At 39.4% G+C, this 25,362-nt stretch overlaps 1 protein-coding gene across 1 annotated transcript in view; it reads right to left on the reverse strand.

The window, feature by feature from the left end:
- Window positions 1-25,362, reverse strand: part of KDM5B (lysine demethylase 5B) — a 56,524-nt gene that overhangs the window by 11,180 nt on the left and 19,982 nt on the right. Inside the window, exons 10-19 of the mRNA XM_032288777.1 lie at window positions 24,667-24,848; window positions 21,883-22,045; window positions 13,326-13,445; window positions 11,130-11,324; window positions 8,070-8,251; window positions 7,782-7,906; window positions 4,195-4,345; window positions 3,929-4,043; window positions 3,145-3,500; window positions 2,446-2,584 (exon numbers count right to left, since the gene is read on the reverse strand). Of these exons, the coding sequence (XP_032144668.1) occupies window positions 2,446-2,584; window positions 3,145-3,500; window positions 3,929-4,043; window positions 4,195-4,345; window positions 7,782-7,906; window positions 8,070-8,251; window positions 11,130-11,324; window positions 13,326-13,445; window positions 21,883-22,045; window positions 24,667-24,848 (1,728 nt within the window). The remainder of the gene's footprint in view (window positions 1-2,445; window positions 2,585-3,144; window positions 3,501-3,928; window positions 4,044-4,194; window positions 4,346-7,781; window positions 7,907-8,069; window positions 8,252-11,129; window positions 11,325-13,325; window positions 13,446-21,882; window positions 22,046-24,666; window positions 24,849-25,362) is intronic.

Here is a 25,362-nt window from a genome sequence, read left to right on the forward strand (position 1 = left end):
TCAACAGAAATGAAGGTTTGTACTAACTCAAGACTTTCACACTGAATTACACAAATAAAAAGCAACAAAACAATATTTTACTCCAACCAACTCACCAATGATGAATTAAAGCAACTCAACATAAATTATTCAGGAAACTAAAATATGAGTTGAGACAGCCCAGTGGTTCTCAAACTTTAGCATGCATAAGAATCATCTGGAAGGCTTATTTAAACAGTTTCCTTAGTCCCATCCCCAAATATTCTAAGTCAGTAGGTTAGAGGAAGATCCATAAATTTGTACTTCTAACAAGTTCCCAGGTGAGGCTGCTATTGCCAATGCTAATACTGCCGGTCTGAGAACTATATTTTGAGAAAGAGCTAGCCAAACTAGAAGGAGAGTAAAAGCATTAGATTACAGAGGATGAAATGGATTGGTGTTGCTCCAGTACAATGTAAAACTTAGCATCACTAATGGTAGGTCATCCAAATATGTCTCCTGTTGTGATACAATATAGAATATATAATATTACCTGACATTTTAATTCATTCTATTAAAAAATGTTTAACTTGGATACATCAGGGCTTTAAAACGAACTTCCAATTTATAGGAAATACAGAGAACAATTTATAGGAAATATAGAGAATAGAACACTCCACAAAGAAACAACCAGACAAATCCAGAAGGTGGAGCATACCATAGGATAATTGTCAGTGACATGAGAAAAAGTGGGGTGGGGAGAAAAACACTGCAAGATTTAAAGAAACTTAACGAGATGCCAGTTAGGTGCAACGTGTGTTCCTGGGTTAGACAAACAGCCATAAGGGACATTTTTGGGACAACTAGGGAAGATGGGGTAGGTTGCTATTTCACTGCCTTTGATATTTATTCTTACAGGATTAAAACTGTTAGGGCATAAATGTTCTGACTGACACTTAAGAATGTGACTCATAAATTACATGCTATTCCTATATTTAATTTAGATATCAGAGTACTTCCTATGTATAAAACAGAATACTGTATAACATTTAAAAATAAATAATCCACTAAATATGAAGTAGTTCCTTGTTGTTAGTCATGTCTATTAGTCCTTAAATATATTATGCAAAAAAATGTAAGCTACTTTTTCAGGAATTATGCAAAACTTGCCTTTTTCCCTTAATAGCACTGTTGCATGCATAGTAAGTAGCATATACATATAAAATATGAAGGAAATAAACCCATTAGAAGCATGCCTTTGCTTTCTGATTTTATATGCCAGCCTCTCATTATTGCCATGACCGTACCTTCTGGCTGCTACCAATCGTGAAGTAAAAAGGAGGACCATGACTAAAACTAATTACTACAGTACCAACTATCATTGACAAGCACCTGCATCTAAATTCTCATTAAGGAAGTTTATGTCCATAGTTAATACATTCTTGGTGTTTTTCTTTGGCTTGCTGGAGTCAGTCCTTAATTATGCAATTTCCTTAAACAACGTATCTTCTTTTCCCTATTAACAAGAACATATGCCCAGATGTTTTGTTGCAAACATTTGTCTAGAATTGTCCTGTTTGGTACTTCTTGTTAGTGACTAGCCAATTAGCACCACTTAAAATTACACAAATATTCAGAAAGACAGTATTTTATTCCTAAAATCTGAAGGCTTCAACAAAACAGAACTTGAGACTTTTTTTTTCTCAACAGGTCAGTAAGACCTATTGGTTTATGATGACAAGAAAGATAAAGGAAGACATTCCCCATCAAACACTTTTCAAATTAAGTCATTCAGCTAGTCATCTGAAAACTGGGAAAATCATATTACAGAATGCATTTTTTTTGTACCTTAACAATGGTATAAGTTAATTTAATTTTTTAAAAAACTTACATACAGGTCAATAAGTATAACATCTAGCATAATAAGACCATAAATACTTGGTGGAAATGGCTTTGGATACTTTGGATAATTATTTTGGAACGGGGTAGGTTTTATTTCTTTTGTAGGGTTGGGAGGGTACATATAAGTCACGACTTCATGAAAATTCTGGGCCTTGGGGTTTAGTTTGGGCATTTAATCATATAACTAGATTCAATGAATCTGCTATTACTGATTGTTTGAACTCCAAAGTTGTGGACAAGCCAATAAGAGGTTATAATACTCATCAAAAAGCAGAAAACGACTCTTTCACTACTTTCATTGTTAGCTCTTTGGCCTCAATCTGCAGTCAAGTACTCAAGTTTGTTATGAAAGACTCCCCAGATCCCAGAAAATGTTGGTTACATTAGCTAAGCTTTAAATATTTGAGACAACTGGTCAGGATAATAGCTGGCAAATACATTCAAATAAGTATGAATATAATTAGTCTTCTGGTAAACCCCTAAAATATTGTATCTGTGCACTGAAATCCAACAGTCTTCACAACTTTCCAATATTGCTCTTTATAGATGCACTTACACATTCCGTATATACTTTTTTAAACCAACCTGCAGGGCCTCTACATCCTGAAGCCAGTCTCTGGCTCTCTGCACTGAGTCTTTCAGAGCTGCACCATTGGGCAGATATGCAGGGATCTCCTCAATCTCCTTTACTGCTGTAGCAAGGCTATTCAATGAATGCCGTGGCCTACAAAATGCAAACACAGACTTCTAAGCATTTTATGTGATGGTTCATTTTTCTGTGGTTACCAAAAAGATAGCATGTCAAAGAAAATTCAGTATGGCAAATAAATTTTTTCAAATGGCATTGTCTGTTTTTGTTGAAAATTATCTGCACTGTTTTCTTACAGAACAGTTCCTATTAACTCTCAGACATTTCTCTTTAAGACTCCTTGGAACCATATATGCTGTCAGTTTAAAAAGCTTCAGCTATTTGTAAATATTTTCCTCTCCCAAAGATAGGATATTAACAGGATCCAGGGAAATTTCATTAAACCAACTCTAGAAAAGGTGTGTCCAATTGAATTATTCATTTTATAATCAGTAAAATTAAAAAAAAATAATAACATTATTTTATTCAGGTCCCAAAGCAGCTCCAAGGATCTCAGCTATTTCTACATATCTTCCACATGCATAGTAACTACAGCTACCGAGCACTTGCCGTATACCAATCATTGTGCTCTATGCTTTTAAGATGGAAATAACTGTCCAACCTTCCCAAAGAAAGAGAAATGTTTGCTTTTTTACCTGGCCTTGAGGAGACCCTTGGCTTTGTCATCCCAGTGCTCTGACACTGTCAGCAGTTCCTGCAGCCGGGCCATAGCCTTCTCCACTGCTGAATATGGGGCCAGCCCTACCCCTAGGTCTATGAGACGTCTCATATCATCTAAAGTAAGGGAGCCGGGGTCAAGGCAAGCTTGCTGCACCTCTTCTAGCCAACGGGCCTGTTCCAAACGGATACGCATCTCAGCAAGCTGTGGAAGTTCAACATCAAATTCAAAGCTGACATCTAGCAAGTCCTGCAGCTCTGCAGCACTAGGCATTTCCTCAGAGAGTAGTTTCTGACTATGCTGTTGAAAATCTTCTACACGATTCAAGAGATCCTAAAAAAAATATACAGGTTGTTGCATCAAAACAGTAATTTCAGTAATTGGCTTCTTTAAAATTTAGAATCTTAAATTCATATTCAATGAGATCCTTTACCATCCCATTTAATTCTAGTAATTATATAGGTAAATAAGACAATACATAAGCCAAATGACAGCAAACACTAAGTGACTATAACGGAGAGCTTATCCCAATTTGAACTAGCTGAGGTCACTTTCAAAGTAAAAATTTCCAACTTTATTTCCCCTCTGTGGGCCTACTATAATCTCTTTCTATACACATACCACTCAATGTGTTATTAAACTCATCTGCAGATAAATGTACATATTAATCATCAAAGTAGATTACTTAGTAATGTCAATCTAGTTTATTTACAAAATACAGGATTACCCAAGTATTTTCCCACACATCCCTCTATGGTTACCTTTAGCAATGGTGTTTGACTGAGGACACATGGAAGAGCATACAACTGTGTTACAAACTGCCGGAGCTCATTTACTGTCAACTGAGTTTGGGATTTCCCTCCACCAGATCGGTATCTATAAAGACAAAGGCCCAAGGAAGCCATATAAGAACATATATATGCCCACCACACCAGGTGGTCACAGAAATTCAAGACAGAAGGAGTCACAACAGGTTTCCAAACATAGGTGCCAAGGAATCCAAACTCATGCAGTCAGAAGCACATACCTAGTTTGCCTTTTGCCATTAAGCAATTGCTGTGCAACAGAGGCACACTTCTCTGCATCCTGTGTGACTAAGCGAAGGTGTCGCAAAAGATCATTGTCTGGGAATTTCTTCATTTCAGATTCTTCAATTAAAGCCTTGAAGCTGACAAGGCCTAGGAATGAAGAAAAAAGTCATCTTTTCTGTAATCATTACATTCATTACTACTGGTATGAAATTCAGAGGAGACTGCTTTTGCCAGTTCTGGCCTAGAAATGTAACTTACAAATTCTTACAATGTTTTAAATTATTAATAAATTTGTTGATTTGATTTTTGCAGGGTTGTGGCTGAGCATGGAGATTTTTTTTTTGGGACGGAGTTTCGCTCGTTACCCAGGCTAGAGTGCAATGGCGCGATCTCGGCTCACCGCAACCTCCGCCTCCTGGGTTCAGGCAATTCTCCTGCCTCAGCCTCCTGAGTAGCTGGGATTACAGGCATGCGCCACCATGCCCAGCTAAATTTTTGTATTTTTAGTAGAGACGGGGTTTCACCGTGTTGACCAGGATGGTCTTGATCTCTTGACCTCGTGATCCACCCGCCTCGGCCTCCCAAAGTGCTGGGATTACAGGCTTGAGCCACCGCGCCCGGCCTTTTTTTTTTTTTTTTGAGATGGAGTCTCACACTGTCACCCCAGCGCTACCTCAGCTCACTGCAACCTCCACCTCCTGGGTTCAAACAATTCTCCTGCCTCAGCCTCCCAAGTAGCCGGGACTACAGGCGCCTGCCACCAGGCCCAGTCAATTTTCTTTTTGTATTTTTAGTAGAGAAAGGTTTCACTATGTTGGCCAGGCTGGTCTCAAACCCCTGACCTCATAATCCACCTGCCTTGGCCTCCCAAAGTGCTGGGATTACAGGCATGAGCCACCAAGCCCAGCTGAGCATGGAGTTCTTCAAGCAAGTGCCTAAAGTTGGAACTTAAATATAGAAACATTAAGATCTGACATGTTTTAGGCTGGGTACAGTGGCTCATGCCTACGTACCTGGTCAGCACAGCAAGATCCCATCTCTACAAAATTAAAGACCTTAGCCAGGCGTGATGGCACACAACTGTAGTCCCAACTATTGGACAGCCTAAAACAGGAGGATCACTTAAACCCAGGAGTTCAAGGATGTAGTGAGCCATGCTCATGCTATTGAACTCCAGTCAAGGTCACAGTGCAAGACCCTGTCTTAAAAAAAAAAAAAAAAAGAAAGAAAGAAAGAAAGAAAAGCAAATATAAATCTTACTGTGGCTTCAACCACTTCTTCCTCCTGCACTTTATTCTCCAGTTAGTGAGTAACTAGTGTGCTCAGTTACTAGAGCACACTAGACTCATAGACAATGATATTGCTCCTCTCCCCTAAATAAAAGGGGGTAGAGTTATGTATTGGGCTACGGAAATGAAAGCAAGTAAAAACAGAGAAATGGACTGGTACAAAACCAGACACAGAGACCAATGGAACAGAATAGAGAATTCAAAAACAAAAACGCAAACCTACAACTATCTGAGCTTTAACAAATCTAACGAAAACAAGCAATGGAGAAAGGATTCCTTATACAATAAATGGTGCTGGAATAACAGCTAGTCATATGCAAAAGATTAAAACAGGACCCCTTCCTTACACCATATACAAAAATTAACTCAAGAGGGATTAAAGACTTAAATGTAAAACCCCAAGCTATAAAAACCCTGGATGACAACCTAGGCAACATCATTCAGGACATAGGCACAGACATAGGCAAAGATTTCATGAAGATGCCAAAAGCAACTGCAACAAAGCCAAAAACTGACAAATGGGATCTAATTAAAGAGCTTCTGAACAGTGAAAGAAACTATCATCAGAGTGAACAACCTACAGAATGAGAGAAAGTATTTGCAAGTATGCATCTGACAAAGGTCTGATATCCAGCACCTATAAGGAACTTAAATTTACAAGAAAAAAAGCAAAAAACCCCATTTAAAAAGTAGGTGAAAAGAAAAAATGCTTTTCCAAAAGAGCCATACATGTGGCCAACAATCATATGAAAAAAAGCTCAACATCACTGATCATTAGAGAAATGCAAATCAAAACCACAATGAGATATCATCTCACACCAGTCAGAATGGCTATTATTAAAAAGTAACAGATACTGGTGAGGTTGTGGAGAAAAACAAATGCTTATACACTGTTGGTAGAAGTGTAAATTAGTTCAACCATTGTGGAAGACAGTGTGGCTATTCTTCAAAGACCTAAAGACCAAAATACCATTAGGCCGAGCAATGCCATTATATTCCATTATAAAGACACATGCACATGTATGTTCACTGCAAAACTATTCACAATAGCAAAGACATAGAAGCAACCTAAATACCCATTAACAACAGATTAGGTAAAGAAAATGTGGGCCAGGTGCGGTGGCTCATGCCTGTAATCCCAGCACTTTGGGAGGCCGAGGCGGGTGGATCACAAGGTCAGGAGTTCGAGACCGGCCTGGCCATGATTTTGAAACCCCATCTCTACTAAAAATATAAAAATTAGCTGGGCGCAGTGGCACGTGCCTGTAATCCCAGCTACTCAGGAGGCTGAAGCAGGAGAATCGCTTGAACCTGGGAGGCAGAGGTTGCAGTGAGCCGAGGTCGCACCACTGCACTCCAGCCTGGGTGACAGTGTGAGACTCCGTCTCAAAAAAAAAAAAAAAAAAAAAAAAAAAAGTGGTACATATGTACAATGGAATACTAGGCAGCCATAAAAAAGAATGAACTCATGTCCTTTGCAGGAACATAGATGGAGCTGGAGGCCATTATACTTAGCAAACGAACACAGGAACAGGAAACCAAATACTGCATGTTCTCACATATAAGTGGGAACTATATGATGAAAACACATAGATGTGTAGAGGGGAATAACACACAGTAGGGCCTATTGGAGGGTGGGCAGGAGGAAGGAAGAGGAAGAAAAATACCTAATGGGTACTAAGCTTAAAATATCTGGGTGACGAAATAATCTGTACAACAAAACGCCTATGACACAAGTTTCCCTGTGTAACAAATCTGCTCATGTACCCCTGAACTTAAAATTTAAAAACAACCTCTATTTTTATAAGAGAAAAAGAGAGATTAAAAGGGTAGCAGTGACTTTCAAAGGTATTGACAAGTACCAGGGACCTTAACCTTAATTTAGAACTAAGAAGTGATAAACTATCATTTCAGAGACTCCGATTTAGTGTCACGCTGCCTTTGTCACAGATGTTTTGTCTTGTTTTTTTAAAAAGAAGCTTTCAAAGGCTTTGTGTGAAATGTGAAATTTCTTTTTCTGAGACAAAAATAAAGGTTTCCTAACAGTACTGTTTTTGTTAAATAAACAATGTTGCACAACTCGTATACCAAAATTTCAGTGATGCAAGGGCATCTATCTGCCTTATCCACTGATGATTTCAAACCTTCTCTGCTAGTGCTCTGTAAACCTGGCTGTATAGAGGGGCTAAGGATGAAGTCAGGCTGTTTAAAGCAATGTTTTGTTGACTTTGATTTGATTACATCACAATGATCCCCAATTTGCCAATCACCAAGTCACTTTCTGCTTCACATACTTTTCTTCTTGTTGATCTTTGCCTCCAAAGCGTCATTCACATTCAAGGCCCATTCGTTGTAAGATTCTGCTCGAAGTTTCAATGCATTCATCATAGGGTAGAGATCATCCAGTGTGTATCTATACCTGGAAATAATACCACCAGACTTAGCTTTGACATATGTAGCTTTGGAGAAAACTAGATGTTTTAGACTTAACATTTCAGCCTTAGAACTGGGGTGTCATTGAGCTTTTTAGTAAGTATCAACTGTTTTCCATAGGGGCAAAAAAAGTCATTCATCTTACTTACCGCAATTTATATTTATAAGGAGGACAGGAACACAATTCTTTTACATGATGCAGGCAAACAAGCAGGCCAGGTTTACAAGAACAGGAGATGGCAGACATGAAGCATGTAGTTTTGCATTTTACACACTGACGTTCATCATCTGGCAATAGCTCAAAATCCACTCTTTCTGAATCAATCACGCCCTAAAACAAAGTGTACTTTAGAGACCTCCAAAGGATAATATAATCCACCAGTCCAAGATGAGCATGCAGTAGTACTTGAGTTTCAAAAAAAAAACACCTTACCAAAATAGGGATGCATGATTTCAAATGTGTGGCATACAAGGTAACAAATGACCTAGGAAATATAGGCAAGTTCATTTGTCTAGGGAGATCTCCTTTTTAGACAAGACAGGTCCTTATGTTTGGCCATTTTGATCTCAGTATGAACATCACAGGACTCTAAAACTACTGAGGTTAGCTGTCTACTCTACTCCAAATTAGCCTTGTCCACATTTTGGTATAGATAAGAGCAAAAGATAGGAAGATGCTTCCTACTTCTGAGGAAATACGGAGAATCTATTAAAAGGACAAAAATGAAATGGAAGACGATGGGACAAGTGGAAAAGACTCATGCAGAAATTGCTGAGTTTGGGAAGATGCTGGAGTGGTCTCAGCCTTTTACAGGAAATTATCTACAAGGATGTCATCACCTGAATAGTTAGAAAATTTGTGCAATAGGAAGAAAGACTAAAGTCATAATAAAACATTTCCTAACTAAAAGACTGACAGGAAAAATAAGGTCTTGAACCAGTAAATTTCAACATCATCTGTACCCATCTAGGGAACCCTACTTGGATATACCTTTTGTCATTCAAAGACCAAACTTTATCACCTTTTTTCCTTATCTAAAACTGGATCCTAATCCAGCCTTGAGAATGCCAGTTGTTTATGAACCATTGGGCTTGTTTTATTCTTTTGTCCTGTATTTTAACCTTTTAACTATTTCCCTTGGTCCATTATATGGACCAACAAAGATGAGGAAGGTAAAGAAAATGCTAATTTGTAGATTCTGGTTTTATTCTGGAATTCGTCATTAAAAAGGACTTCATGGGATGGAGAGATTTAAATTTTTGTTTAAAATAAGATTAAGAACCAATTCTATGGATTTTAGTTGAGAATGCATCGTGTACTTCATACCCAATTTTAATTTGTAAATTTCATATTGGGAAAAAAATTTAGTCCCAGAGTTCTAAAAATGAGCTACTATTTTTGATGTAAGACTTCGGTAAGTCACATAAATCCTCTGGGCACTGTTTTCCCCAACTGTAAAATATAAGGAGGGAAGGTAGGTGACCTGCTGTTAAACTATAATGGGCTGCAGAGAGCCAATATTCTGGGATTCTACCCAAAGAGGCACATTAAAAAAAAAAAAAAAAAAAAAATTAGAACAACTATTTGCAGATATTGTTATTCCAAAAGAATCCATGAAAAAGCTAGTGGAAATTAAGTATTTTCTAGCAAGGTCTCAGGAGACAAGGTGAATATACAAGTCAATTGTCTCTTTAAATACTGGCAATAAACAATTAGAAATTCAAAGTTTTAAAAGTACAATTTATAACAGTGCCAAAAAACATGCAATATAAAATTATACTATGTTCAACAACTAGAAGACTCAATTTTTTTTTTTGGCGGGGGGGGGGATAGAGTCTAGCTCTGTCACCCAGGCTAGAGTGCAATGGCACGATCTTGGCTCATTGCAACCTCTGCATCCTAGGTTCAAGGGATTCTCCTGCCTCAGCCTCCTGAATAGCTGGGATTACAGGCACATGCTGCCACACCCAGCTAATTTTTATATTTTTAGTAGAGACAGGGTTTCACCACATTGGTTAGGATGGTCTCAATCTCTTGACCTTGTGATCTGCCCACCTTGACCCCCCAAAGTGCTGGGATTATAGCCGTGAGCCACTACGTCCTGCCAACTCAATATTATTAAGATATCAATCATCCCCCAAACTATCCATAGTTTAATGCAGTCTCAATCAAAATCTCAACAGGAATTGATTTGGTAGAAATCAATAAGCTGATTCTAAAATTTACATTAAAAAAGTAAAAGAGACAAAACAATTTTTAAAAAGAACAAAGTTGGAAGACTCATACTACCTAATTTCAAGACTTCTTAAAAAGCTACAGCAATCAAGAACATTTGGTATTAGCAAGAGAATTAGATGCACAGATCAACAGAATACAAGAGTCCAGAAATAGACCATACATATGGGGTGAATTGATTTTCAACAAAGGTGCCAAAGCAATTTGATGAAGAAAAGACAGTTTTTTGAAGAAAAAACTGGAAGAACTAGATATCCACATTCAAAAAAATTAACCTTGACTCATACTTTGAAAAACAAAAATTACTTGAAATAGATGAAAGACTTAAATGTAAAACATGGAACGACGAAATTCTAGATGACTTTGTAGGAGAAAATCTTTGTAACTTTGGATTAAGCAAGATTTCTTAAACAGGAAACCAAAAAAACATGATTCACACAAGAAAATAATTAACAAACTGGACTTCATCAAAATGAAAAACTTCTGCTTGCTGAAAGAACACTGGTAGGAGAATCAAAGACAAGCCACAGACTGGGAGAAAATAAAACCCCTATCTGATTAAAAAACAAACAAACTGGTATCCAGAATACATACAGAATTATTACAACAATCCAACTTTTTAAAAAATAAAGGGCAAGCCAGGTGTGGTGGCTCACGCCTGTAATCTCAGCACAATGGGATGAGTAGCTTGAACACAGGAGTTTGAGACCAGCCTGGGCAACACAGTGAGACCCTGTCTCTACAAAACATTTTTTTAAGGGGCAAAACATTTAACAGCTACTTCAAAGAGACAGATGACAGGTGGCAAATAGGATAGTGAATAAAAATTAAAACCACGAAATACTACTATACATCTATTAAAATGGCCTCAAAAAAAGTAGGCTTTAGAAAGACTGCTTAAAATGATATTAAAGTGTGTAAGAATTTTACTAATAACTAATGACAACATGCAATTGGATTTCCATAACCTTACCAATTTACGGACAGTTTCCCTTAAAGCTTTCTCATCCTCAATCATAATGGCCATGTCTTTCTGAACAGTTGAAGCCACTACAACATCTAGTACATCAGCCTTGGAAGCCATCTTGCAGATCATCTCATCGTGGGAAAACACACAATATCGATGAAGCAAGCGATAATGCTCCACACACTGTCGGCCTAATGGCAGCTATATCAAAAGACAGAAATAAATATATAACATTCATCTTTCTTATATTTCCAAACACTTCTGACCCATACTATCAAATTACCAAACACACTGTGGGTCATAACACACATCATTTACCAGCCCTAAAACCAGACTCTGGGCCAGGCAGGTGGTTCACACCTGTAATTCCAACACTTTGGGAGGCCCAGCCTTGCCTGAGTCTAGGAATTGGAGACTAGCCTGCAGTATGGTGAAATCCCATCTCTACAAAAAAACATAAAAATTAGTCAGGTGTGGTGGTGCACACCCGTAGTCCCAGCTACTCAGGGGGCTGATGTGGAAGGACTGCTTGAGCCTGGGAGGTCAAGGTTGCAAGGTCAACAACTGCACTACTGCACTCCAGCCTGGATGACAGAATGAGACTCCGTCTCAAAAAATTAAACAAAAATAAAAAATAAACAAACAAAATTCCAGACTATTAAGATTCCTAGCCTAGGACCTAAGACTTATTTATCTTTGCAACCCAAAGATCTGGCATGTTACATATCTTAATTAAAAAGTGTTTTGTTTTGTTTTAAAAGATGGATTTCACCATGTTGGCCAGGCTGGTCTTGAACTCCTGACCTCAGGTGATCCACCCACCTCAGCCTCCCAAAGTGCTAGGATTACAGGCATGAGCCACCGCGCCCAGCCAAAAAGTGTTTTTTTTTGTTTTGTTTTGTTTTGTTTTGAGACAGAGTTTCACTCTTGTTACCCAGGCTGGAGTGCAATGGCGCGATCTCGGCTCACTGCAACCTCCGCCTCCTGGGTTCAGGCAATTCTCCTGCCTCAGCCTCCTGAGTAGCTGGGATTACAGGCACACGCCACCATGCCCAGCTGAATTTTTGTATTTTTAGTAGAGACGGGGTTTCACCATGTTGACCAGGATGGTCTTGATCTCTTGACCTCGTGATCCACCCGCCTCGGCCTCCCAAAGTGCTGGGATTACAGGCTTGAGCCACCGCGCCCGGCCGGTTTTTTTTTTTTTTTTTTTTTTTTAAAGACCCAATGTATTAACAATGTATCAATATCTACAACAATGTAGAATCTAATTAGAAGTATGAACTTATATATTTCCTGAAATAATTGTGCTGAACTGGTATGATCAACCTACTTCAGGGAATAATACTCCAAAAACTACATAATGGGAAATAAGTATAGGTATAGCAATTATCATTGCAACAAAGTTATGATTGATTAGATTTAATACCACTTAATTTAGATCTTTTTAGGTAAATGAAAAGTATTAATACAAATATAAAAAACTTTACAACTAACTGAAAAGAAATGTGTCCTTAAATTGCTGTACTGTAGACAATTTAAGCTGGTACCATACAAAGTATTGCCTTTTCCTGGAATTATTTATCAGTTTGCAATGAGATGCTGAGCCCCAGCCAGAATGTAAATCAACAGACTCCTTTCTTCATCAAGAAAAGTGTTGCTATGAAAGAAAAAACATCAGCTGAACTAAGCAGTACGCTTAGGTAATTCATGCTTGATTTACACTGTGGTACAAGTGCTTTATCTCATTGTGGACTGGTAAACAATTTGCAGACTGACCAGTTGAGCAGAAATGGGTCAAGGCAACTATCCATTTGACATTTATTTATTTTTTTAGACAGAGTCTCACTCTGTTGCCCAGGCTGGAGTGCAATGGCGCAATCTTGGCTCACTGCAACCTCCACCTTCTGGGTTCAAGCAATTCTTCTGCCTGAGCGTCCCAAGTATAGTTGGGATTACAGGCACCCACCACCACGGCTGACTAATTTTTCTATTTTTAGTAGAGACAGGGTTTCACCATGTTGTCCAAGCTGGTCTCGAACTCCTGACTTCAGGTGATCCACCTGCCTCAGCCTCCCAAAGTGCTGGGATTACACATGTGAGCTACTGCGCCCAGCCCACATGACATTTTAAAACATTATATTCCATTTCCTCAGGAAAAACAATAAATTTGAAAAGGCTCACTAAATTGTAATTACATACCCAATCAACAGTGCAGAAATTAACAGCCTCAGCGAAATTAAAACCCTGGTTAAAACCACTGTGGTAGGCTCTTGGAAATGTAATCACAAACTCTCCCGCACACTGATTAGTTCGGTAAACCTAAAGAGACAGAAATTGAAGATTTTTTGAATTTCTCAAAGAGTGACATTGTCACTAAAGACAATCTGGACATAGACTATTAGATAGTTTTCCAAAAAAGGCAGCTTTCTGAAATTGGGCCACAAAAAACAAATTACTGTAGAATATCACCTAGAGACACTAATTTCTGTCACAAGATGGAGCAGTATCCCAGACTATCAAAGTTAATCAGTATCTGAACACAAAACAAAACTTTGGCCATATCAAGGTACAAGGTACAACTTTTTTTTTCTTTAATATATATTTTATTGCATTTTAGTTTTGGGGTACATGTGAAGAACATGCAAGATTGTTGCATAGGTACATGCATGGCAGTGTAGTTTGCTGCCTTCCTTCCCATCACCTATAGCTGGCATTTCTCCCCATGTTATCCCTCCCCAGCTCCCTACCCCACACTGTCCCTCCCCTAGTTCCCCCCGACAGACCCCAGTGTGTGATGCTCCCCTCCCTGTGTCCATGTGTTCTCATTATTCAACACCTGCCTATGAGTGAGAACATGTGGTGGTTGATTTTCTGTTCTTGTGGCAGTTTGCTGAGAATGATGGTTTCCAGGTTCATCCATGTCCCTACAAAGGACACAATCTCATCGTTTTTGATGGCTGCATAGTATTCCATGGTGTATATGTGCCATATTTTCCCTGTCCAGTCTATCATCGATGAGCATTTGGGTTGGTTCCAAGTCTTTGCTATTGTAAACAGTGCTGCAATGAACATACGTGTGCATGTGTCCTTACACTAGAATGATTTATAATCCTTTGGATATATACCCAGTAATGGGAATGCTGGGTCAAATGGAATTTCTATTTCTAGGTCCTTGAGGAATCACCACACTGTCTTCCACAATGGTTGAACTAACTTACACTCCCACCAACAGTGTAAAAGTGTTCCTATTTCTCCACATCCTCTCCAGCATCTGTTGTCTCCACAGTTTTTAATGATCATCATTCTAACTGGCATGAGATGGTATCTCAATGTAATTTTGATTTGCATTTCTCTAACGACCAGTGATGATGAGCAGTTTTTCATATGTTTGTTGGCCTCATATGTGTCTTCTTTTGTAAAGTGTCTGTTCATATCCTTCACCCACTTTTAAATGAGCTTGTTTTTTTCTTGTAAATCTGTTTTAGTTCTTTGTTGATTCTGGATATCAGTCCTTTGTCAGATGGGTAGATTGCAAAAATGTTTTTCCCATTCTGTTGGTTGCCAATTCACTCTAATGACTGTTTCTTTTGCTGTGTAGAAGCTCTGGAGTTTGATTAGGTACCATTTGTCTATTTTGGCTTTTGTTGCCAATGCTTTTGGTGTTTTAGTCATGAAGTCTTTGCCTACGCCTATGTCCTGAATGGTTTTGCTTAGGTTTTCTTCTAGGGTTTTTATGGTGTTAGGTCTTATGTTTAAGTCTTTAATCCATCTGGAGTTAATTTTAGTGTAACGTGTCAGGAAGGGGTCCAGTTTCTGCTTTCTGCACATGGCTAGCCAATTTTCCCAACACCATTTATTAAACAGGGAATCCTTTCCCCATTGCTTGTTTTTGTCAGGTTTGTCAAAGATCCAATGGTTGTAGATATGTGGCGTTGCCTCCAAGGCCTCTGTTCTGTTCCATTGGTCTATATCTCTGTTTTGGTACCAGTACCATGCTGTTTTGATTACTGTAGCCTTGCAGTATAGTTTTAAGTCAGATAGTGTGAGGCCTCCAGCTTTGTTCTTTTTGCTTAGAATTTACTTGGCTATGCAGGCTCTCTTTTGGTTCCATATGAAGTTTAAGGTGGCTTTTTCCAGTTCTGTGAAGAAAGTCATTGGTAGCTTGATGGGGATAGTGTTGAATTCATAAATTACTTTGGGCAGTATGGCCATTTTCATGAAATTGATTCTTCCTAACCATGAGCATGGAATGTTTCTCCATCTGTTTGTGTCCTCTCTTATTTCATTGAGCAGTGGTTTGTAGTTCTCCTTGAAGAGGTCCTTTACATCCTTTGTTAGTTGTATTCCTAGGTATTTTATTCCCTTTGTAGCAATTGTGAATAGCAGTTCGTTCTTGATTTGGCTCTCTTTAAGTCTGTTATTGGTGTATAGGAATGCTTGTGATTTTTGCACATTGATTTTGTATCCTGAGACTTTGATGACATTGCTTATCAGTTTCAGGAGATTTTGGGCTGAGATGATGGGGTCTTCTAAACATACAATCATGTCGTCTGCAAATAGAGACAATTTGACTCCTCCTTTCCTAACTGAATACCCTTTATTTCTTTTTCTTGCCTGATTACTCTGGTTAGAACTTCCAATACTATATTGAATAGGAGTGGAGAGAGAGGGGATCTTTGTCTAGTGCCCCATTTCAAAGGGAATGTTCCCAGTTTTTGCCCATTCAGTATGATATTGGCTGTGGGTTTGTTGTAAATCGTTTTTATTATTTTGAGATACGTTCCATCAATACCTAGCTTATTGAGAGTTTTTAGCATAAAGGGCTGTTGAATTTTGTCAAAGGCCTTCTCTGCATCAATTGAGATAATCGTGGTTTTTGTCTTTGGTTCTGTTTATGTGGTGAATTATGTTTATAGACTTGTGTATGTTGAACCAGCCTTGCATCCCTGGGATGAAGCCTACTTGATCATGGTGGATAAGCTTTTTGATGTGCTGTTGCAATCGGTTCGCCAGTATTTTATTGAATATTTTTGCATCTATGTTCATCATGGATATTGGCCTCAAGTTTTCTTTTCTCGCTGAGTCTCTGCCAGGTTTTGGTATCAGGGTGATGTTGGTCTCATAAAATGAGTTGGGAAGGATTCCCTCTTTTTGGATTGTTTGGAATAGTTTCAGAAGGAATGGTACCAGCTTCTCTTTGTATGTCTGGTAGAATTTGGCTGTGAATCCATCTGGACCTAGGCTTTTTTTGGTTGGTAGGCTATTAATTGTGGCCTCAACCTTAGCCCTTGTTATTGGTCTATTCAGGGTTTCGACTTCTTCCTGGTTTAGGCTTGGGAGGGTACAAGTGTCCAGGAATTTATCCATTTCTTCCAGGTTTACTAGTTTATGTGCATAGAGTTGTTTGTCATAATCTCTGATGATGGTTTGAATTTCTGTGGAATCTGTGGTGATATCCCCTTTATCGTTTTTTATTGCATCTATTCGATTATTCTCTCTTTTATTTTTTATTAATCTGGCTAGTGGTCTATTTTATTGATCTTTTCAAAAAACCAGCTCCTGGATTTATTGATTTTTTGAAGGGCTTTTTGTGTCTCTATCTCCTTCAGTTCAGCTCTGATCTTAGTTATTTCTTGTTTTCTGCTAGGTTTTGAGTTTTTTTGATCTTGCTCCTCTAGCTCTTTCAATTTTGATGATAGGGTGTCGATTTTAGATCTTTCTTTGCTTCTCATGTGGGCATTTATTGCTTTTATATTTTCCTCTAGACACTGCTTTAAATGTGTCCCAGAGATTCTGGTATGTTGTGTCTTCGTTCTCGTTGGTTTCAAAGAACATCTTTATTTCTGCCTTCATTTCATTGTTCACCTAGTCAACATTCAAGAGCCAGTTGTTCAGTTTCCATGAAGCTGTGTGGTTAAGTTTCTGAATTCTGAGTTCTACCTCGATTGCACTGTGGTCTGAGAGACTATTTGTTATGATTTCTGTTCTTTTGCATTTACTGAGGAGTGGTTTACTTCCGATTATGTGGTCAATCTTAGAGTAGGTGTGATGTGGTGCTTAGAAAAATGCATATTCTGTGGATTTGGGGTGGAGAGTTCTGTAAATGTCTATTAGGTTCGCTTGGTCCAGGTCTGAGTTCAAGTCCTGGATATACTTGTTAATTTTCTGTCTCATTGATCTGTCCAGTATTGACAGTGGAGAGTTAAAGTCTCCCACTATTATTGTGTGGGAGGCTAAGTCTCTTTGTAGGTCATTAAGAACTTGCTTTATGTATCTGGGTGCTCTTGTATTGGGTGCGTATATATTTAGGATCATTAGCTCTTCTTGTTGCATTGATCCTTTTACCATTATGTAATGGCCTTCTTTGCCTCTTTTGATCTTTGTTGGTGTAAAGTCTATTTTATCAGAGACTAGTATTGCAACTTCCGCTTTTTTTTTTTTTTTGCTCTCCATTTGCTTGGTAAATCTTCCTCCATCCCTTTATTTTGAGCCTATGTGTATCCTTGCATGTGAGATGGGTTTCCTGGATACAGCACACTAATGAGTTTTGGCTTTTTATCCACTTTGCCAGTCTGTGTCTTTTGATTGGGGCCTTTAGCCCATTTACATTTAGGGTTAATACTGTTATGTGTGAATTTGATCCTGCCATTTTGATAGTAGCTGGTTCTTTTCCCCATTAGTTGATGCAGTTTCTTCATTGTGTTGATGCTCTTTACCATTTGGTATGTTTTGGAGTGGTTGATCCTTTCTATGTTTATTGCTTCTTTCAGGAGCTCTTGTAAAGCAGGCCTGGTGGTGAATAAATATCTGAGTAATTGCTTGTTTGTAAAGGATTTTATTTCTCCTTTGCTTATGAAACTTAGTTTGGCTGGATATGAAATTCCAGGTTGAAAGTTCTTTTCTTTCAAGATGTTGAATATTGGCCCCACTCTCTTCAGCTTGTAGGGGTTTCTGCTGGGAGATCCGCTGTGAGTCTGATGGGCTTTCCTTTGTGGGTAACCCGATCTTTCTCTCTGGCTGCCCTTAGCATTTTCTCCTTCATTTCAACCCTGGTGAATCTGATGATTATGTGCCTTGGGGTTGCTCTTCTTGAGGAATATCTTTGTGGTGTTCTCTGTACTTCCTGAACTTGAATATTGGCCTTCCTTCCTAGGTTGGGGAATTTTTCCTGGATAATATCCTGAAGAGTATTTTCCAGCTTGGATTCATTCTCTCCCTCACATTCAGGTACACCTATCAAATGTAGATTAGGTCTTTTCACATAGTCCCATATTTCTTGGAGGCTTTGTTCATTTCTTTAGACTCTAATCTTGCCTTCTCGTTTTATTTCATTGAGTTGATCTTCGACCCCTGATATCCTCTCTTCTGCTTGGTCAATTCGGCTATTGAAACTTGTGTATGTTTCGCGAAGTTCTTGTGTTTTTCAGCTCCATCTATTCATTTTTATTCCTAAGCTGTTTATTCTCGTTAGCATTTTGTCAGACCTTTTTTCAAGGTTCTTAGTGTCTTTGCATTGGGTTAGAACATGTTCTTTTAGCTGAGAAGTTTCTTATTACCCATCTTCTGAAGTCTGTTTCTGTCAATTCATCAGATTCATTCTCCATCCAGGCTTGTTCCCTTGCTGGTGAGGAGTTGTGATCCCTTGGAGGAGGAGAGGCATTCTGGTTTTGGGTGTTTTCAACCTTTTTGTGCTGGTTTCTTCCCATCTTTGTGGATTGATTTACCTGTGGTTTTTGTAGTTGGTGACTTTCAGATGGGGTCTCTGAGTGGACGTCCAATTTGTTGATGATGAAGTTATTTCTTTCTGTTTCTTAGTTTTCCAACAGTCAGGCCCCTCTGCTGTAGGACTGCTGGAGATCTACTCCAGGCCCTGCTTGCCTGGGGATCACCTGCAGTGGCCTCTGCACTCTCGCTGGGAGCTGCAATCCAGAGCTGCTCCTAATCAGCCATCAGGTACAACTTTTAAATAGAGCTATAATTAAGAATATCCTAATATACTATTATTACCCCCCAAACAGTACCTTCTACACCACCAATTAAAGAAATCTCACTCTATTTCAAGAATCTCATAACATACAGAACTCTTCCTCATTTTTGACCTCAAACTTAGCTCCCATCATTCCCTTCTTCCTACCACCTCCATCACCCCACAAGTACGTATATTGCTCTAGGCACGCAAATTGTTCTACTGAGCTTATTATTATATAATAATATTAGATTCCTTTTCAAACCTCTATATGTCTACACTAATGCTTCCCCAGCATATGGTCCCCTAGAACAAGGGCATCAATACCCACTAGGAACTTGTTGGAAATGTAAATCCTCAAGCCCCACTCAGACTAATAAAATAACAGAATCGGAAATTCTGGGGGTAGAGTCCAGCCATCTATGTGGTAATACAGTCTTCAGGGTTCTGTTTAAAGACTACTACCCATCACAGGAACACCATCTCTTGTACCTGGAATACCTCTTCCTTCCCCAACTCTGCCAAACATGTGATAATTTATCAGAGTTACAGCTCCTACTACAGATGTCATCTCATTTATGTGCCCTTTCTGATTCTCAGTAGAGTTATTAGATCAGTCTCATAGTTGGCACCACTGTCAAACCAAACCCCCCTTCCATTATGTGTATAAACATTATCTTTTACCTTCGATTATGAATCCCTAAATGCACAAGGAGTTCATTCACCTATCTCTGTAGGTCCAGAATCTAACCCCAGAGGGTTTGTTCAATTATTAAAGAACAAGGGTCAGGTCTCAAAGCAATCTACTAACAAATTGGAAAGACCAGTCAACATAAGGAAAGAAAAGTATCAATGAGAAAAAACCAACTATGAGGAGATGGTGGGATTATGGTGCTTATTGGTGATTATTTTCTAAGCTACAGTCCATGCATAATTTATAATGTCTCAAATAAAAGTCCTTTCAGTTGTCTCCAGTGCCTAGCCTATGAACCCAAAAACATAAAATTTAGGTCATAAGTTCAAGAATTCACTTTAACATTGTATCATTTACATTTTATTTAACTAAGATAGACTCTTCATACCTTTTTTTTTTTTTGAGACGGAGTCTCAATCTGTCGCCCAAGCTGAGAGTACAGTGTTGCAATCTCGGCTCACTGCAACCTCCACTTCCCAAGTTCAAGTCATTCTCCTGCCTCAGCCTCCCAAGTAGCTGGGACTACAGGTACGTGCCACCACGCCCTGCTAATTTTTTTCTATTTTTAGTAGAGGCGGGGTTTCAACTGTGTTAGCCAGGGTGGTCTGTCTCCATCTCCTGACCTTGTGATCTACCCACCTTGGCCCCAAAGTGCTGGGATTATAGGTGTGAGCCACCGTGCCCATCCCTCTTCATTCGTTTCAATGTAGCCTCCCAAATGTCTCTGGAGTATTCTCCAAAAGGAAGCCAGTATAGTCGTGCACCACGTAACAACATTTTGGTCACAGACAGACCATATATCAATGGTGGTCCATAAGATTATAAGGCCAGGCGTGGTGGCTCATGCCTGTAATCCCAACACTTTGGGAGGCTGAGGCAGGTAGATCGCGAGGTCAAGATATCAAGACCATCCTGGCCAACATGGTGAAACCCCGTCTTTACTAAAAATACAAAAATTAGCTGGGTGTGATGGCACATGCCTACAGTCTCAGCTACTCGGGCGCCTGCGGCAAGAGAATCTCTTGAACCCAGGAGGCAGAGGTTGCAGTGAGCCAAGATGGTGCCATTGTATTCTCAGTCTCAAAAAAACAAGATAGGCCGGGCGCGGTGGCTCAAGCCTGTAATCCCAGCACTTTGGGAGGCCGAGGCGGGTGGATCACGAGGTCAAGAGATCGAGACCATCCTGGTCAACATGGTGAAACCCCGTCTCTACTAAAAATACAAAAAAAAAAATCAGCTGGGCATGGTGGCGTGTGCCTGTAATCCCAGCTACTCAGGAGGCTGAGGCAGGAGAATTGCCTGAACCCAGGAGGCGGAGGTTGCGGTGAGCCGAGATCGTGCCATTGCACTCCAGCCTGGGTAACAAGAGCGAAACTCCGTCTCAAAAAAAAAAAAAAAATCAAAAAAAAAAAAAGAAAAAAGAAAAAGAAAAAAACAAGATAAAAAAGATTATAATACTTTATTTTCTTATTTTTACTGTACCTTTCTAATGTTTAGATACATTTAAATATAGTTACTATTTATCTTACAACTATTTAAGGTATTCAGTACAGTAACATGCTATACAGGTTTGTAGCCCGACAGCAAGAGGCTATACCATATAGCTTAGGTGTGTAAGTAACTACATCTAGATTTATGTAAGTACACTCTGTGAAGTTCACATGACAATGAAATCACCTAACAATGCATTTCCGAGAACGTATCCCTGTTGTTAGGTGTCCCACAACTGTATAGTTGCCATTTCATTTAGCAACCTCTAGACTTTTCCATCTAGACTGGAACCCTAAAATACAAACGAGTCCTTGAAATAAATTTTCACTTACAAATGTATTAAAACCAATGAATTGTAATTATTACTTGCAATGCCAGGCTCTTTGGCAATCTAGTTATTAGCTGCAACAAATTAGTGTTTATGGTATCTGAGGATCCAGTCCCACTGAGTAAATATATAGTGTCACAACAAAACAGCTGTTTCTGCTACCAAGTTATGGTATGGAAATACAGAACCAAATCAACATCATAAAAAAGTGAATAAAACGGAAAAAGAGAAGTGGTGAATTAAGCTTGAGTGGCAGGAGGATTAACCCAGAACATACAGGCACTTCATGAGTCATCAGGGTATTGGGGTTCATGATGGTCACAAGCTGATGGAGGAGATCCGGCTGCGACACAAAGAGCTCTGGAGCTAGTTTCTTCATTACGTTTTCTAGTTGCTCAGCAGCATACCCTGGGACTCCATACCAGGTTTTTGGCTCACCCCTGGAAATAGATTGTAAAAGTAAATCAATCTGCAATACCAACACAAACAAAATGGGTTACCAGTTCGTATTTTTCAGACTCTGCTTTGTAAGACTACACTACAAAAGAATGTGCAAACTGATGAAGTACCATTAGAAATGTGATGTGAGCAGGCCATGGTGGCTCACGCCTGTAATCCCAGCACTTTGGGAGGCTGAGGCTGGCATATCACAAGGTCAGCAAGTTTGAAACCAGTCTGGCCAACACAGTGAAACCCTGTCTCTACTAAAAATACAAAAATTAGCCAGGCATGGTGGCAGGTGCCTGTAATTCCAGCTACTTGAGAGGCTGAGGCAGAAGATTCGCCTGAACCCAATAAGCAGAGGTTGCAGTGAGCCGAGATCACACCATTGCACTCCAGCCTTGGCAACAAGAGCAAGATTCCATCTCAAAAAAAATAAAAATAAATTTTAAAAATGTGACTTGGACATATGTAACGCATTTCCCCCTTCAGGTATGAATGAACAGCACATGAGGTCCCTCTCCCCCTCCCATTTGTATCTGACTCTTTAGAAAATGCAGATATGCAGATATCTAGAATTTCTCCCTCCCTTTTTTTGGAGACTGAGTGTTGCCCAGGCTGGAGGGCAATGGCACTATCTCGGCTCACTGCAACCTCTGTCTCCCAGGTTCAAGCGATTCTCCTGCCTTGGGCTCCTGAGTAGCTGGGATTACAGGTGTACACCACGATACCTGGTTAATGTTTGTATTCTAATAGAGACGGGGTTTCACCATGTTCACCAGGTTGGTCTTGAACTTCTGACCTTGTGATATGCCCGCTTCAGCCTCCCAAACTGCTGGGATTACAGGCGTGAGCCACCATACCCAGCCGATACATAGAATTTCTAAGAATATAAGGTGTATCATAGCCACTTCAGGATATGTTGTTATCACAGTTTCCTAAAGCAACGGACAAGGGAAGGCAATTCACTAGTTTTCTTTTCCCTTGCCCATTCTGGCAAATGAGGTTAAATTTTCTAATAAGAAAGGCAATTAGCGTTTCTAAATAATTCTTATTCTTCAAAGCACTTTAAATTATCAAACAATTTGTCTGTAACATCCCTTTGAGGTATGATAAATACAATCTTCATTACAGCTGGGAGCAATTGCCTAGAGAAGCAGAATTGATTTTATATATATATATATATATATATACACACACACACGCACACACACACACACACACACACACACACACACACACATATGTGTGTGTATATATATATATGCCAATTCTCTATCTTGTGGTACATCCTCAAATCCCTTGCGTGAGGATTTGAGTGAGTTACAGATCTTCAAGTATTTTTGTACTTAGAAAAAAACAGAGGAGAAGAAAACAGATGTGGAGAAATGGCTTCAAGAGTTTAAAAGGTAAAGAAGCCTAAATTATCTGCAGATGCCTCCTGCCTTGCCCCTTCAACGCACACACAAAGATAAGATTCACACTACTTTGTGCAGTGATACTTGAATCAGCACAACAAAAGAAAGGCTGGTAGTCACACAGACTTGGAGGACACTGTGGTGCCTACTATACTTTATACTTGTCCTAAAGGGGTATCTGGGCTACCACTGCCACCAAATGAGATTTTCCATAGTAAAAGCAACTTTTTCTTAGAGTATGCTTTTTCTGTAAGTAAAGACTTCTTTTTATTTGTTTGTTTTGAGGCAGAGTTTCACTCTGTTGCCCAGGCTGGAGTGCAATGGTGCAGTCTCTCAGCTCACTGCAACTTCTGCCTTCCAGGTTTAAGCAGTTCTCCTCCCTCAGACTCCCAAGTAACTGGAATTACAGGCGCCCACCACCACACCCAGCTAATTTTTATATTTTCAGGAGAGACGGGGTTTCACCACGGTGATCAGGCTGGTCTGGAACTCCTGACCTCAGGTGATCTGCCCACCTTAGCCTCCCAAAAGTGCTGGGATTACAGGCATGAGTCACCACGCCTGGCCTAAGTAAAGACTTCCTTACTTCAGATAAAAGCTACCTTTTCCCCCAGAAATATGTTGTTCTTGCAAAGTTGTGTGTGTGTGTGTGTGTGTGTGTGTGTGTGTGTGTGTGTACAATTTCAGGGAATTCATGGATACCCTAGGAATCTTAAGAACCACTGTCTTAGCCGGGCGCGGTGGCTCATGCCTGTAATCCCAGCACTTTGGGAGGCCAAGACGGGTGGATCACGAGGTCAAGAGATCGAGACCATCCTGGTCAACATGGTGAAACCCCGTCTCTACTAAAAATACAAAATATTAGCTGGGCATGGTGGCGCGTGCCTGTAATCCCAGCGACTCAGGAGGCTGAGGCAGGAGAATTGCCTGAACCCAGGAGGCGGAGGTTGCGGTGAACCGAGATCGCACCATTGCACTCCAGCCTGGGTAACAGAGCGAAACTTCGTCTCAAAAAAAAAAAAAAAAAAAAAAAGAACCACTGTCTTAACTTGTCAGGATGCCTGTTCTAACAGAATTGAAAAATCTTAAGGAAAAAAGTAGCTCATTTCTCTTTAGACACAGTTATGACACATCTGCACTGAAATGGAAAGTTTACCTATCCAGCTTGCATACTATTCGTGGGTTTTTTTGGAACTTCTCACCAATGCAAGTAGTTAATTGAATAGCTCCAGTGGTCTTCAATATGCCAACAGAATGAAGAAAAGCACATTCCCACATACAACCAAGGAAGTTTCATGCCACATATATCAGCCGTAATATGTGCAAGGACAGACTGCTCCATCACTGGCATGTTGTTCAAGTTCCAGCCACTATCAAGATACTCCTAAAAATAAGAAGACAAAAGAGGATAAAGTTTAGCTATATGTTTCAAAAGGCCGGCTAAAAATATTTTCCCTCAAAATAAAAAAAGAAATGTGAAAGAGAAGGGGCCACCATACTGACCTTCTAGGATACCCAGAGATTCGTTTTGCCCAGTTTTGAGCTGTGTATAAATGGACTCACACAGTATATAGTTTTGTAACTGTCTTTAAAAATATATGTAGAGGAACATAAGCCATGAGTCCACTTATATAAAGTTCAAAACAGGCAAACAAATCTATAGTGTTAGAAGTCAGGATAGTGATTATCCTGAGGGCATAGTGCTTGTCCTAAAAGAGGAAAGTAGTAAAGGAGAGCAGGCAAAAAGGGAGCTTCTGGGGTGCTGGGAGTACCCATTTCTTGTTTTAGTTAGTGCTGGTTACATGGGTGTGTTCAGTTTGTGAAAATTCTTCAAGCTGTACACATATAACTATGTACTTTTCTGAATATATGTAATATTTCCAAAGAAAATCACCAAA

Source organism: Sapajus apella, unplaced genomic scaffold, assembly GCF_009761245.1.
Source record: "Sapajus apella isolate SASKATOON/1434 unplaced genomic scaffold, GSC_monkey_1.0 scaffold22, whole genome shotgun sequence".
In the NCBI taxonomy this organism is placed as follows: Eukaryota; Metazoa; Chordata; class Mammalia; order Primates; family Cebidae; genus Sapajus; species Sapajus apella.